Source organism: Lepisma saccharinum, chromosome 5 (genome assembly GCF_977018435.1).
Source record: "Lepisma saccharinum chromosome 5, izLepSacc3.1, whole genome shotgun sequence".
NCBI lineage: Eukaryota > Metazoa > Arthropoda > Insecta > Zygentoma > Lepismatidae > Lepisma > Lepisma saccharinum.
The window spans coordinates 7,223,122-7,239,513 of NC_139233.1; the positions used below are offsets into that span (position 1 = coordinate 7,223,122).

General features: G+C 39.8%; 1 protein-coding gene across 6 annotated transcripts in view; it reads left to right on the plus strand.

The window, feature by feature from the left end:
- Positions 1-16,392, plus strand: part of LOC145987634 (uncharacterized) — a 529,186-nt gene that overhangs the window by 425,348 nt on the left and 87,446 nt on the right. For all 6 annotated transcript variants that reach the window (XM_083122088.1, XM_083122085.1, XM_083122086.1 and 3 more), the window contains 4 exons: positions 791-956; positions 4,176-4,453; positions 6,595-6,795; positions 14,724-14,887. In XM_083122088.1, the coding sequence (XP_082978214.1) occupies positions 791-956; positions 4,176-4,453; positions 6,595-6,795; positions 14,724-14,887 (809 nt within the window). The remainder of the gene's footprint in view (positions 1-790; positions 957-4,175; positions 4,454-6,594; positions 6,796-14,723; positions 14,888-16,392) is intronic.

A 16,392-nucleotide genomic window follows, 5' to 3' on the forward strand; every position in this document is an offset into this window, starting at 1 on the left:
ACTTCTTTGTTCGTCATGAAATGGCGACCACGTAAAGCGGCCTTTAAAAGTGGAAATAGCCAAAAGTCGAAGGGTGCAAGGCCCGGGCTGTATGCTGGATGCGGGAAAATGTCTACCATATAATAAAAATAGCCTGCGAGGTATGCAACCGTATTCACTAGCGTCTCTTTAATCATGGACGGTCTTTGTCTAGGATGCGCCTGATTCGCGCCCATCTTCAAACAACTTGTGCCATCGGTACTCTGTGGCTCTACTCAGTCTGTCTTGATCGGCATATGCCTGTTGAAACATTGCATATGTTTGCGCAGCACTTTTCCCTAAACGCTAACAAAATTTTATGGCATGTTGCTGTTCATCTTGAATACTCATCGCGAAAAACAATGTTATTCACAAAAACCTGGAGGGGTAAACGAAACACGTTCCACGTAAATCAACACAGCTGCTCACTAACGTGGTTTCGCAACATGTGACAACTTGCTACGGAAACAGAATGAGTCATCCTACACGACATAACTAGTGCCGAAACCATAGGCAGTGTTGCCAAGCCAGGAAAAAATCTGTCTCACCTTCTCTGCGACAGCCTATGTACAATGCTCAAAATGACGTAACATTTTCCAAAAAAAAGACATCCGTCGAAAATGCATAGCAATGCCCAAAGAAATTGCTTTTATTCAACCAATTATTTCATGCTATACATTTTTATAAGTATATTCGAGCAATTGAGAAAGATGCAATATCATCAATTGCCTTTCACGTCCATTCATAATAAATTTCATGTTGCGTTTTTCAGGTCGTGGAGGTCAACGCGCGCGTGGCGTGAGGGCGTGGAGTGCATCGCCTAGGTCCTCCCCCGCCTTCAGCCGAAGGTTGGTTGGGACAACAGTCAGGGTTGGCGCCAGAGCCACCCTAGCCTGTGATATTAGAGGTTCCCCGGCGCCAGGAACGAAGTGGTACAGGTGAGTTTGTCAGCCAGCACTCTGTGACTCTGTGTCTTCTTGTAAAATAAAACTGTTTTCTATGACCTGGCAGTCTTGGAAAGAGTCAGAGTAGCCAACCTTGAGAGTAAGTTAAAATAATGGCCATGGAAGAGTTGGGATATTGTCAAAATGTTCCACGACCTGGAAGTCATAGAATCTAATACGTTCTTCTTGTACTTGGTCGCAGTAAATATGTATGTTCGGACATTATTAAGCATAATTTCGGGTAATCATAAAAAAGGTAACATTTACTGAATTTGATAATGTTAATCAAAACGGGGATATGCCGGGGATTCCCTTCCACAAAAATAAATTATCCTGGGCAAACGAAAATTTTCATGCGTGGAATTTTTTATCCTCCTCAAAGAAAATGGAATTAATAGCATATAGTATACAATTTCCGAACTATGTAACGAACAGAATTGAAAAATTATTCCTGTCCATTAACAGTCCAGTCATCAAAGATTTCTCTGCCGTAAAGTATGCAGCCTTATGGATTAAAGGACACCATTCTGCAACTCAGAGCCAACAGAGAGTTCATCTCATTCTAGCAGACTGTTTTCCACTTAAGTTTTCAGGGCAGTTCGGTGAACAATCCTGAATATCGAAAGTAGACGAATTCTTAATGAAACCTACCTTACTGTCCTTCGAAGTAGTCCCCGTTGAGAACGGCTGTACAGTACATGTCCTGGAAACATTTAGAAAATTCTTATTTCGGGATAGTGTTCAAGACCCTCGTCACGTTCCGTTGGATGTCCGGAATATCCTCAAATCTCTGACCTTTCAAAGCGATTTTGAGGCGTGGGAAGAGAACGAAATATGGAGGATTCAGATCTGGCGAGTATGGTGGATGGTCAATTTGCACCACCCCCTTCTTAGCCAGAAACTGTCGGACGATAGTGACTGTGTGAGGACGAGTTTTGTCGTGTACGAGAAACCATGAACCATGAACGAGGGTCTTGAACACTATCCCGAAAGAAGACTTTTAAAAAGGTTTCCAGGACATGTACAGCCGTTCTCAACGGTGCATAGCCATGGAAGAGGAACACTTCGAAGGACAGTAAGGTAGGTTTCATTAAGAATTCGTCTACTTTCGATATTCAGGATCCTTCACCGAACTTTATTGTCAGAGTATTTCACATGTATTAAGTTTTTACAAGAAACTTGTAGGAAAGTTAGATGGACGTTAAGTTCGAACTTGGAAATAACAAATTCGGTCAAGTTTTCGATGTTACTAGTTTGTGACCTTTGGTATTCTTAGATCTTAGAATATAAATAGAACAGTTTCTAAATTACGTGTAAATGTTACGACAAGATTTAATGATCTCGGTTAGAAGGAATGTTTTAAGCTACTTACAACCGCAAGGAAATAGTTTAATTTACTGACTGGGAACACACAAATTTGCATTGTACATAAAAACTCACCTCCCGAAATGAAATCCCAAATACGCCACTGAGTGTACATCCGTCCCTCCCCCAAAGCCAAAAGTTTAATTCCTACAGTGTTTGGCTACCAGAAACTACTTTTCGTTATATTTTGCAAACTTTCTTTCCTCACTTCTTTTATGAAGCAATTCGCGATTAAAATTAACAGATATGCCATCAGGTGGGATTTTCAGGAACTACTCTATGGAGGAGACGTTGTGAGAAGTCATTTAAAGCATGGGGAATAAGCGAAAGAGTAAGATCTACTGTTCAGTTTTTTTTGTGCTCTAAATAGTTTTATGGGTCAGAACAAATGGAAAATTTCCATGTGTTTCCTCCCCGTGGAATCAACAAAATTAAATTTGTAAATAAATCAGGCAAAACGAAAATGATTGACAGAAGATTGGCATGAGGGATGACACTGTAATTCGGAAAGGAAATTACGAAGAATGCATGGGTCTGCTCACTTTATTTTTCGAGACATAAATATATATTACCATGAAAGTAAAGTTTTAAATTGTACTTTATAAATAAATTATTTTTTTTCCGAAAACTCATGAAGCGTCTTACCCAATGCATCCATCATCCATGTATTATGTATGTGTGAAATCTGGAACAGGTGCAAGTCGATTAAGAGAGTAGATGAAAGTAGTTTGAGAATGAATTAGTGTCAAATGTAACAAAAAAAAATAAAACTGACATGCTAATGTTGCTGTTTCTTTCAGTGCTGTGTCTTTTTCCAGTATGGTTAGCCTGGTCATGAAATCGTGAATATCATTATTAAACCAGGCTTCCTCTTTCGAGAAAGAACTGCAACGATATGTTCGCAATTTTCTCCTGCCCCAGCTTTTCAATGCTTTATTTTCAAATAATTTTCGAGAACCCCAGTTACAACATGAGGTGCAGATGATACACATCTTCGAAGAACCAGTGCGTATACATTAGTTTCGTCTGCGTTTTCAGTGTTATTCTTTGCCTATCATAATTAAATGCTTCGTTCTCAGCACAGCTTCACCTTCGTTCGAGTTCCTAGAATTCACATCGTATTCGCAATGTTTAAAAATATCGCGTAATTGAAACGTTTCTACCATACCAGCCATGACAAGACGCTACTATTTCGTACATACTGCTGAACGTAAACAAAGATTTATCCTACATAGAGCGGCCATATTGGAAGCGACACTAGCGCCACGTGGGTAATTTTAATCGCGAATTCTGGCGAGACAAAGGCTCTGTCCGAAAGGTACAAAGTACAGACTTGAAGTATGATCTTGGCGGAAATGACGTCACCTAGTACAGTTCGAAAGCACCAAGAACAGAAGTGCACAGCTCACAGTAGAGAGGGTTGGCGACTAGGTCACGTGGTTTCCGCACTCGTTGTTCATTTGTTTAAAATCACGGAGGTAGAAAGCCGGCAACATAGGTAGATATAAGTTATTGGCCAGCAAGTTGTTGGTTATAGTTCTTCTAATGTGTGGAAATGTATGTGTACGAACATTTGAAAATACTATGTGATTTCTATGGTGAAAAACAAGTGTTTAAAACTAGAGGAAAACAACGAGTACTCAGTTTTATCTACTGATTGTATTTGGCGCTGCAGTCGAAGTGCAATTCGAATTACGTGTACTTCCAGTCCACGACTTGAAGACCGCACTCCAAGACCATACTTGGAGGATGCTCGCTTCAAGTACGGTATTGCACCTTTTGGACACGGCCTAATATCTGCAAGTTTCTTAGCAACAATAAACTTAATGTAAGAAACCTTTCTTCCAGGGACGGCGAACTGATCGTAAGGTCCTCCAGGGTCATACCAACCTGGAACGGTCGCACGGCGCGGCTGGAGATCGTAGAAGTGGAACCGGAGGACGCTGGAGTCTACACGTGCGTCGCCCTCAACGACGCCGGGCGCTGCAGCTGCTCGGCCAAGCTGGAGGTCTTGGACACGGACGACCCCAACCGGTCGGACAGGGAGCCGCCGGAATATGTGGACGGCCTCAAGGACATCGTGGCCAGGGACGGCCAGTCCATGGAGATGCAAGTGAGACTGAAAGGTAAGATTTAGCAACACTGTTAACTTTGTTCAGTCACTCAAATTTCGTGTTCATTTTCATTTTTTTTATTGTGTCAGTTCCAATTTACATTGTGACATCACCCAAGCATCAGCCTCACTTCCAAGTAGAACAGCCTGGACTGCATTGTTGCAGACTAACGAGGCACTGGCGTCTGCATTCGCAGCCAGCGTATGTGTTGTGTTGTCCATGTGTGTTTGTGATTGTCGCTTCATCTATTTTCCCGAATCCCGCCGTGGGTTTTCTTTGCGAGTGTTTCTTCATCAATTTCATAATATGATCACTCATCCTGATCTTTACGATTAGCCAAAAGTGGCGAATAGCGAAGTAAAGTAAACCAAATCATTCAATTCATACTTTTAATCTTATCACAATTCATCTCCACCGTCGCGTTTAACCGAAAGTGGCAGGAAGGAATGCGACGTTATATAGGGTGAGGCAGTCAAACGGGATGATTAAAAAAAATAGAAAGAGCAAATATTCGGGTTTTTTTATATGAATGTACTGTACATGAGTTGAAATTACTAGTGTACCTGAAAAATGTTCATTTTTTGAATATGGGGTCAGGAAGATGGCGTCCTTGATGTTGCACACATTGCTGTAAAGGCGTATTACAAAAACTCTGATAGTTTTGTTGGAGATCAACACGCTTTCCGTCGAGAGTTTGTTACCCTCGCGTGTTCCTTGCTTCTAGCAAGATGGTGCAACTAGCCATACTGCCAAAGCGTGTATGCTTAGACTCGCATTTCCTGGTCGTCTCATCAGCAGATTCGGCGATATCCGTGGCCTGCCCGTTCACCCGACCTGACGGCTCCTGACTTTTCTTTGGGGTTACCTCAAATCCAAAGTATTCAAGGACAACCCTCCATGAACCAGGGATGATTTGAAGGAGTGAATTCGGCAAGAGATCCACAACATTTCGTTGGAGATGCTACGCAACGTCATGGGAGGATTTACTCTGAAACTCCGAGAGCTTGTGCAACACCAAGAACGCCATCTTACCGACACCATATTCAAAAAATGAACATTTTTCAGGTACACTAGTAATTTCCACTCATGTACAGTACATTCATGTTCAAAAAATAAATAATATTTACTCTCTATTTTTTGTGAATTTTTTAAATCTTCTAGTTTCAGGGAATTACCTTTTCTGTACCCTTCAGCTTAGCTTTTTGCCTCTTGTATAGTCAACGGCAAAGATACTGGTTAGCAAATTGTCCACCGCTATTTTCATTACTTTTTTATTCTACATCCTGTGTTGTTTTAAGGAATGAAGCTATGTTGTTGCGAAGCAGGCATTGTTCTCTGCTTATTGACGTCATTATTTCAATTCATTGTCATCACATTGTGTTATTCAGACCGAATAAAAATGGTGGTGGACAATTCGCTTACTGTTTCTTTCGCCATTGGGTATACTATGGGGATTAAACTTCATCCAGCGCCAAAATCAGGGGAGATGTACCAACTACGTTCAGAAGCTCTTATGGACAATTCCCAGTCTCCAATGCTATAGATTCACCACCTTATTTGAAATCCTGGTATGGATACTCACGGGTTGGGTTGGGGGGGGGGGCATTGCTTTAACAGCGGCGATAAAGGCTGTATTTAAAGCCCGCACGACCAAAGAACCAACTTGGAATTCTATTTTGTCTTTTGCGTCGCAACGCAGGGGGGGTCACCTGAACCATTGGACCAATCAGGTTGATCCCGTTGCCCTGGTGACGGGAAATTCTTGTGGTATACTGCATTGCCAAAGTTATGCATCAGAACAACAGCTCGGGGTCCAAGGTGCGTCTAAGCTTAACGGCCGGTTAGGAAGTGCAATTGTATCCCTTCTGTGCCTCTCCCTGAACTGCGAGCGAAGGGTGCATGCAGAAAAGTGTCATTTACGACTGGACAAAAACCAGGCGTGTGGCAACATCGCTTTTCGCACTTCGAGACTTCCACATCTGGAGACGAAAAGTCTGGGTAGGTTCTTTCATCCTGCGAGCTTGGTGCTAGTATAAATATGCACACGGAGCCAGGAATCCTAACTTTTCTGTGTACCCTCGTATTTATTTTTGGGAAATTTTCTTCATTGTGTATTAACATTTCTTATAAAGTTTTGTTTGCTTTCTCCTCAGGAACACCGCCCTTCGAGATCGTGTGGGTGAGGAACAACCAGGAAATTCCCGACTGCGACGACTTCCGGTACGTCGACTACGGGGACGGAAGGTTCGGCCTGCGCATCCGTGACGTGTTTCCGGAAGACGCCGACGTCTACTTCTGCGAGGCCTACAACGAGTACGGGGACGCCACCACGTGGGGACGCCTGCAAGTAAAAGGTTGGTGTTGCAATTTTGGTAAATGATTTAAAATTTATTTTCTACACCCTGGTCATTATTGTCAGGTTGGTAGAACATTCGTTCTTCTCCACGATATGAATGGTACCGAGGCAATGGAAACCTCGGTATCGTTCAATGGTTGAGAAGACATTTGAAAATCGAGTCGGCATGTCTACTGCCGTAGAGGCTTGCTCGCTTGAGACTCAGTGAATCAGAGTGAAAGCATTTCGTTTGTTCAGTTGTCTCATACTTTTTTTTATAGTGCAACACCAGCGCTTAAATGTCTTAATCATTAATTGATAGAATTCACCCTCTAGGCCTTATACTCATAATAACTTTTCTCCACATTTTGACTGAAGCTCGGTCAGTTAATACTTTATATAAAGGCTAGAGGAGAGTTACGAAAGGCCCTTACGAAGATTTCATCTCTTTCAGCAGTCAATCGACTTCCAACACAGCGTTTTATCTGTCTAATAAAGTTATCCAGATACGAAACATCGAGTATCAGATTTCTGAAGGCCTATGATGTCTTTGTATGCAGGACTAAATAACTTCATACAGGAAGTCCTTTGTATCTCACCGACAGATTGCTTCCGGCAGGAAACCCGGAGTTATCATACACAAGATCACAAAGTTCTGATCTTCTAACAATTAAAACTCACAAAACTGAATTTTTTAGTAACTCTTTTACTGTATCAGTGGTTAGGGACTGGAATGCACTTTCACATGAAATGAGAAAATCAAATTCCATAGATATCTTCAAAAGAAGATTAAGAGAAAGTTTTATGGAGTGATGCTATATACTCTTATTCATGGTTAGATTTTTTTTTTGTTTTTGTCAAGTAATTAATACATGTTTAATAAATATTTGTAGTGGCCTGTTATGTACAGGGAGGTTATTTCAGTCGTGTACCGCGAGCGTGTCGGCCGCTTAGCGGCGCCTTCATGCAACAGGTCCCGGCAAATTGCGTTACAGGAAGTCCGTAACAGAAACCGCTTGTTTTGTAAAGTTTCCACTTTTCACAATTACAGTTACAATTACAATTGAAATAAGCACGTACCTTGTCGCAAGGATGCTGGAAAAGGTGTCCTCCCAAATACAAATATTTCTGGCACCTTATTTCTGACATCTAATCTTAGATTAGACATCGCTACTTGATCCTCAGTTGACAGAAAGGGAAGACAGCATCCCGGAGCATAAAGCAAACCGAAAGCGTAAAATGATATTTAAAAGTAATAATAATGATCACTAACCTCCTGTGTTATAAGAGATGTTGAAAATGATCTCCTTCAACAGCAACACAACACGTTTCTTAGGTTCAAGAGATCCTGTCTCTCGTAATTACCTGACCACTTTTCTGCAAGAGTTCGTTTTCACGTAATTATCGTACATAAAATCTCTTTGTTCAAGACTATATTTGTTTAGCGGAATAACTAATGAATGAATAACAATTAACACACAATAAAGCACTGGCACACCAACTAAATAACACAGTATAAACAACACTAATACTGATAAACGCAAACAGAAGTGAACATGAGCTTAGACACTACTTCTGGTAGTCGACAGTGTTGCTAACCATTTTCCGGCAATGTCACTAAAGACGTAGTCAAAATCTCCCTACAACTGACCAAATGTCCCTACGCCAAGTAAAGCGACTAAAAAAAAACAACACCTCAGAAGATAAAATATACACAATTTACTTACCAAATCTTTCTGCTCGGTGCTTCCACAATTAATGAAAGAGCGAATTTACAATACAGAACCCCTTCCCGATTTTTGTAATATTTCGCATACTCACTAATTGAGGCCTCCTAATCACGAATTTGAAGTTAAAATTTGGGGTTCACGTGTAGAAATTGCAAAATAAGTTAAATTGAGTGGTCCGCGATCGGCACGATTGCTCATTATTTACTGAAAGATTTTGTGTTTCCAATACTTAAGAAACGAAATATACATTCCTGATATTACTACGACCCCAAATTTTAACTATGTTTGCCTATCCTAACCTAACCTAACCTTACCGTGAATTGTTCGTGGGGCTATCCGTCAATGGTTTGTGCGGCTACCCGTGCATGTTTTTTCGACCCCAAATTTTAATTATGTTTGCCTTGCCTAACCTAACTTAACCTAACCTTATCGATAATGGTCAGTGTAGCTATCCGTGAATGGTTTTGCGCTAATTGTGATTACGAACCGATAAAAAAAATCGTAGCAATTTAACGGCAAACGTTCATCATCGAAGACGCAATTTTCGTATTCTGCAATTTTACGATCGATGCACTGTTGCCAAACGTACCTGTAATCAAGTCAATCCACATTACACATGTTCTTCTACATCGTGATTTTCACTGTCACTGTCAGGTAATATACCGAAATCCATAAGTTTATTAATTAGCCTACGGCCATCCTCCTGCACACTCCACCTAAAAATCTGTACAACATTAACAACTTCTTTACTGTGCTCTTCCGCCATTCTTACACGATCCATGCTCTCCAAGTATGAAATCAACAGTGTGGCAACGCTGTAGACAGCGTAACTAATTGCGAACGTCAATTGTTCATATCAACAGATATGGCTACCATACTTGTATACGGAGAATCATTGCGAGAATTGAAAAGCTTATTTTACAACTTCTACACGTTAATGAACAATTTTTTCACATCACCCCAACATGTTAACTTGAGATAAATCATCACGACTAATTATTTCGTGAGTATAAGACGTAGCATAGAAATTACAGAAGGGCCCGGGATTGTAAATTCTTGCCTTAATGAATAATAGGGGTGTGCGGGACAGATTTTTTTGGGTCGGGACGGGATAGGGACGGAAATTTTTTTAAATCCCGACATTCGGGACGAAAAATTTGCAATTTCCGCACATTTTCGGGACGAGAAATGTTCGAAATTTCCCGAAGCTCTGGAAATGTCGAATTCTACACGTCATTTTCACTTTAAGTGATTGTTTTTGCATTTCTAGAATAAAAACTTACAATTTCCGATAAGTTCCAAAAACTTACAATGCAGAAAACGTCGAGAATTTTTAAAGTGACCATTCGGTTTTTCCCGACTGCTCGAAAAGTCGGGAAGCAATTTCCCGAAGTTGGAATCGGGACGGGAAATATTTTTCCCGATCCCGGTCCCAACTTTTCGGGATCCCACACACCCCTAATGAATAACGTTGAGTCATTTACTGTTGATTATGTTATTTGAAGTCATACATGCCGCTGCTGTGAAGAGATAGATGTTGGTTGGTGATGCTGTATATCCTGCAGCCTTGAACAATTCTGGTCCCATTTTATTTCTCTTTTTTGTTTTTGTATCACTTAACATTGAAAATATTCTTTCCGTTTCCGCGTTAGAATGTGGCAATGTTAGCACTATTTTCGCGAGAGTGGAAATGTTTTCAAAAAAGAACTTTCCTTGAAAGTTCTTGGTAACCGATAACATGTTCCAAAATTCTGATGGAGATTTGTTAGTTAGTTTTTTCCCCCTCCTCGCTAAAGTATCCAGATAAACTAACCCATTCATTCCAAACCGAACGCGAAGAAAGTGTAACTAACTGGCTAGTAAGCTTTGCACCTTTGCACAATAAAATGTTATTTTCCAAGATTGAAAAAGTCCCTACGTTTTCCCTCATTTGGCAAATCTGTCCCTATGCGGGCGAAATATAGTGAAAAATCCCTATGCGTAGGGACATGTCCCTACGGTTGGCACCACTGGCGATATGTGTCGCATTCGCGCCCTCTCGCGGCTAAGAACTCCCCCGAAAAGCCGACGGCGCTCTCGCGACAACTGAGGATAAGTAGCGATGTCTAATCTAAGATTAGATGTCAGAAATAAGGTGCAAGAAATATTTGTATTTGGGAGGACAACTTTTCCAGCATCCTTGCGACAAGGTACGTGCTTATTTCAATTGTAATTGTAACTGTAATTGTGAAAAGTGGAAACATTACAAAACAAGCTGTTTCTGTTACGGACTTCCTGTAACGCAATTTGCCGGGACCTGTTGTATGAAGGCGCCGCTAAGCGGCCGACACGCTCGCGGTAAACGACTGAAATAACCTCCATGTATATAAACCTATGTATGAGTGTGTGTGTGAACTTTTTGTATGTGGTTGAGTGTAAGAAAAGGCATGAGCCTTAATCTCCGCCACAAATAAATAAATGAATAACTGATTATAAAATTTCAGTTATTTTACAATCAGTTGTGTTTACACCCTCATAAGTATATGTTCATTGGATATCATTGGATTTCGTCGATATTTATCAGGAGTTTCAAGTTCAGTGTGGGCCTCCCATGTCGTAATTTGAACGCCGTTACCTTTTAATAAAGGGGTCAGGGTTTGATCTCCGGCAGAGGCACATTGCATAGTGATTTGGACTCCACTCTAAACTGTAGATCCAATTCATACCTTTAATATTATTTTCTAACAATTTGTAGGACTTATTTTATTATAAAAATACACTCGGTTCTTTTGAAACTGCAATGAAGTCTCAAAATGCTAATTCAAACATAATTAACACAAATACGAAAAAGGGGGAGGGGACTAACAACGCAAAAAAAAATATCCGTTTACTTTCTGTAACAGTAGTTGTTTAATAACGGCAAATAGTAATTGTGGAAAGTTGTTTTAATTTCCACGTGTAATTTATTTAGTGAAATGGATCCAGCTAATATTGCCTGTAGTAATATAGCCCTGTCTTGTATGACATTTGTTAGAAATTGGGTATTCGGTGCGAATAATGATTTTTGGAATTGTTTAATTTCACTATTTAAATAATATAAATATCATCACAATGATAAGAAAACCTGTGCTTAAGTTATAACTAATATTTCGATACGATAATGTTGAAATTTCATCTTCATATACCTAATCGTTTCTGTGAAAAACGAACATGATTCTACGACAATTAAGCTAACATTGTTCAAATAGGCAATTGAACTCCCTTTAAGGTGCCCTCAAATAATGTAGTCTACGCACGCCTGTGCTGTATATTTTATGAATGCTCCTTTACCCATCTCATGTAATCACCATTCATCCTCCATGATTAGCTAAAAGTGACAGAAAAGGGAAATAAAAATAAAGCAAATGAATCTATAGTTAATGCAATTCAATGTTTTTGATTTTTTGAAGCATAATTAGCAAATCATACAACTTCAAGAAACTCGAAATTCAACTCCGATACGAATTATCCCTTGGGAAATGCAAGGCGTATATTTCAAGGTAATTTACTCATCCTTAAAATGAGTGACCGTAGCGAACGTCACGCTGGCTGTCGCTTTGTAGATGTTTAAATTAACCCTGAATTCTTTCACATATGACTCACACTTGAGTCAAGTGATTGCTCTTTAGTGACATTTTTACGAGGCGGTGGAAGAAGGCTTTATTGGATTCATAAGTGAGCCGAACGAATGTCCCAGTGGTTGCATCCAGAACGCCAATCTCGGAACAAGGTTGCGTTGATTTTTCTGTGTAAAGAGATGAGATGAAGAAGTGCGGGGTGCTGAAGAGAACAGTTGAGCTGCTGTACGCAGAATGCTCACTGAGGAATGTTTTCGCTTATCGAGCAGACAAGTAATTAACTTGACTGTTTTGTGCATAAATAAACGTCTACAGTGAGATGTATAAGTATTAACAGCAAATTGTTCCATCGCCAACTTCATCCATATTTCTTGAACACCCTAAATTGTACTGATTCATGTACCTTGCATTGTGTAAAACAAAGGGAATGAACATTGTGATGGACAATTTGCCTTGTAATATTTATACTTCCTATTGACTGACTAACTCACTCTCTAGCCTCAGTTCAACACACATGTTATATCCAAGACAATCTCAAACACATTGAACGCTGGTGTCAAGACTAGAATCTCAAATAAAATCCGGAAAAATCTGTTGTCATTAGGTTTACCCTAAAATTCAATAGCTGTATGCAACAGGTTATTCCGTTCGTACAACAGCTCAAAGATCTTGGTGTCATTTTTGATAGCAAACTGACTTTCAACCATCACATAGACTACATAACTTCGAAAGCGATTAAAACACTTGGACTAATCCAAAGATTTACAGACATAACACACGTTTCTGACCTCAAATATTTGGTCAATTGCATATCAAAGCAATCTAAATAAAACGGACAAAGTAATAAGTTTCTTCGTCAGAATAGTCAAAAACAGATGTCCAGCCCTTGCAAACTTTTCCAAACACGAAATTCTATCCACTCAACAAATTCATGACCTTTCTCTTCGCCGTCAACTCTCAGATTTAACACTTCTTTTCAGAATCATGAATGGACAACTTTTCACCAGCGAACTCTTGCCACTTCTTAATATCAGAATCCGACGTCCTAATAGTAAATGCAACAACTTCTTTTACATTAAATCTTCAAGGCTATCTTTAGAACAAAGATCACTTCTCTACAGGCTACAAACAATTTACAACTCATTAAAAGACGCTCCGGGCTTCCATTTATCAAAGCAGACTTACAGAACGGCGTGCATAAAGCAGCTGAAGTGTAAATAATAATCTTTTTTGCCCTAGTTGTTATTATTTTTGTTATATATGTATGTGTGTGTGTGTCTTATTATTTTGTTTATTTCTTTTCCGGTTGATATCCTGCTGTAAAATGGATTTTTCTGTATTCAGGATTTTTCAAATAAATAAACCCGAAGGTTTATGGCTGCAGCACCACAAGCCTTCCATCTGTCCCTATCCTGGGCAAGATCAATCCACTCTTTTCCATCCCTACCGATTTACTTTAGATCCATATCAACGTTATCCCTCCATCTTTGTCTTGGCCTTCCTACAGGTCTCTTACCATCAGGTTTCCCAACAAGAATCTTTTAAATTATTCTTTCCTCTCCCATTCGTGACACATGGCCTGCCCACCTAAGTCTTCTTGATTTAATATGATTTAATTTTTGTAAAAAATTTGGACATGAATACAAATTATGCAGTTCTATATTATGTATCATTCTGTATCATTTATACCTCCTACTCTACACATTACTGTACTTACAATACAATTCATAATATGTGAAAAATATTGTTATCTTCTGTTATTTTAATTTCTTCTGCAGTCAAATAGCAAATACGAAAATACCGTGTTAGATAACAATAGTGTGTGCAGGAATATTTTGAATGAAGAATACAATATTTTTGAGAAGTCAATGCTATATTTTGCAGTTTTATCAAGTATTTAAGAGCCCATCGTTGCTGTTGTTAAGAAAAGCTGGGCTCATTCGTTTTTCATTCAATCATTTCTTGATCAGAAGTGCATTCAGTACAGCACAACAGTTGCTCAACTTATAAGCGTTCTGGAAGCTTCTGTTGCGTTGGTCCGGTTTATAGTCTTAACTCTTAACTTGGAAAGATACGATTTGGTAAACATTAGTGCAAAGGAAGTTAAGTAAAAATTGCAGGAGGTTTAAGCTATAGAAGCGGAGAGTAAACTGAAATTAACTGAAATTCAACCCAGAACAGACGTCTCAAAGATCGAACCGATACCCCTGTATATGAAGGTCTGGATTCGAGCCCCAGTTTGACTTTGGGTATTGCTATGCGTTTATCCCTTTATCACTTATACCTATTTATCCTAATTAGCAAATTCAATTAGTAGGTGGGGTGTAAGGGGTGATTTTCTTATACACCTGGACTGCATTTTGCAGACTAGCGAGGCTCTGGCGCATATATCTGCAGTCAGAATGATCCCCTGAGGAGATCTTGTTGTGTTGTCCCTGCATATTTGGCAGAAAAGCGAAGCAAAAGAAAGTAAAGCAATCAATCAGTCAAACAATTAGGTAGACAAGTGATACTTGAAACTACTAAGTATAAATACATCCTGTTTGTTCTTTATCTTTGTGTTCATTAATATAGGGATTTGGGTGAAAAAGAAAGGTTAACAGCAATGTGCTTCTTCACAGAGTGTTCATCGGAGCCCCCTCGCATCACAAAGAAGCCGACGTCGGTGCTGGTGACTTCCGGCCAAAGTGCCATGTTCTGCGTCAGAGTTGCGGGAACACCTCGCCCCCACGTGCGATGGACTGTGGCAGGGCAGCCGGTGCAACCAACATCCTCTCGCTTCCAGGTAAGATATCAATGTTTTTCTACCCCCAATGTACTTTTGTGCTTATTTTTAGACCACTGTTGTATCCGAATATGTTGCATTGTATCAAAATGGATTTTATATAGGTGGACCCGTCGGATACTTTTTACGTTCGGGAATTTTCATATGACATAGCATGGAGGACCTCATAGATGTGAATACAGAGCTACGGTGTTGGAGCTTTTATCCATATTAAAGGCTTTCCGAGGATTATCCAACGTACGTTAACACATTTCCAGGGAATTAATAGCATCAGACAGTTAAAATTACATTATTCCTCAGACTGTCGCTCAATTACACGTGAAAGCTCCAGATATTCTTCAAGAATATACTAGGATCACAAAATCCTATCTAGTACAGTGGGATCCATGAGTATTACCGTGCAAATTGTCCATGACTATTTTCATTAATTTTTCTCTATCCTATGTGCTTTTAAGCGATGGATTTTTATGTATGCTGGTGCAGAAGTTGTCAACAGCTTGTTTTGAGTTTTCTTTTAATTCTTGAAGCTGTTATTGGGTCAAATAAAGTGCACGAACATGGTGATGGATAATTTGCAAGGTAATACTCATGGATCCCACAGTACAATCTGGCTGTTACAGACGTTGACTACAGAGCCACCTACCGAATTGTTCCAAACCAACGGGTAGTTGCATATTATGGAAACGCACCAGACATTTTATATACTCTTCTTACCCTTGTTATTTAGTGTATAATTAGCTATTTCGATGTAGAAACTAGTAATAGCAATTTAATATAAGATCAAGAAGACTAGAGCGTATAGCTAATGGAACGAGATGACATGGACCTTTACCAAGCCTTGTCCCGCCTCTGTACCATTGCTACACGATTGGTTTCTTTATAATTCTGCTAGTCTATTCCTCAGACGAATTCATATAGTTAGTTGGGTTGGGTTTCTTCACCAAAGTTACAATTATTAAAAATACAGTTTCTCACTTTGAGAAGTAAGTACAGCAAATTGATCTCTGGAAATCATTTTTCAGTTCCTATTGGATACAAGCTATCGACTACATCTGTCCAATTAAATCTATTAATTTTATATACAAGCACACGAAATTTTATCTCTGTATGTTTAGTACTTTACGAATCACCGTATAACTTTGATCTCGCTGCCCCAGATTTTCTGGTGGTAGAGATTCGGCGAAGGCAGAACAGAAATAAAATTCTCGTGATTTTAGTCACATGTTCGTGCAGTTAGCGACACTGTGAAATCCATCGACTCTGTCCCCCTCTCTCTCTCATTCAGGCCATATCGTTTTCCTTCAGGATTTGCGTCTGAAAGCCTGGAGAACAAACACAGACGCATACCTACGAAATGAAAAGGCTTTTGTGTACGCAACGTGGCCTTGGGAAACCCTTCGTAATGACTTCCTTTCTCTGCGATGGAGACATTTGTTTCTATAGAGAGGCGACAATAAGTAGATTTCAGCCAAGGAGGACAAAAAACACGGCTAGAGTGCGCCAGA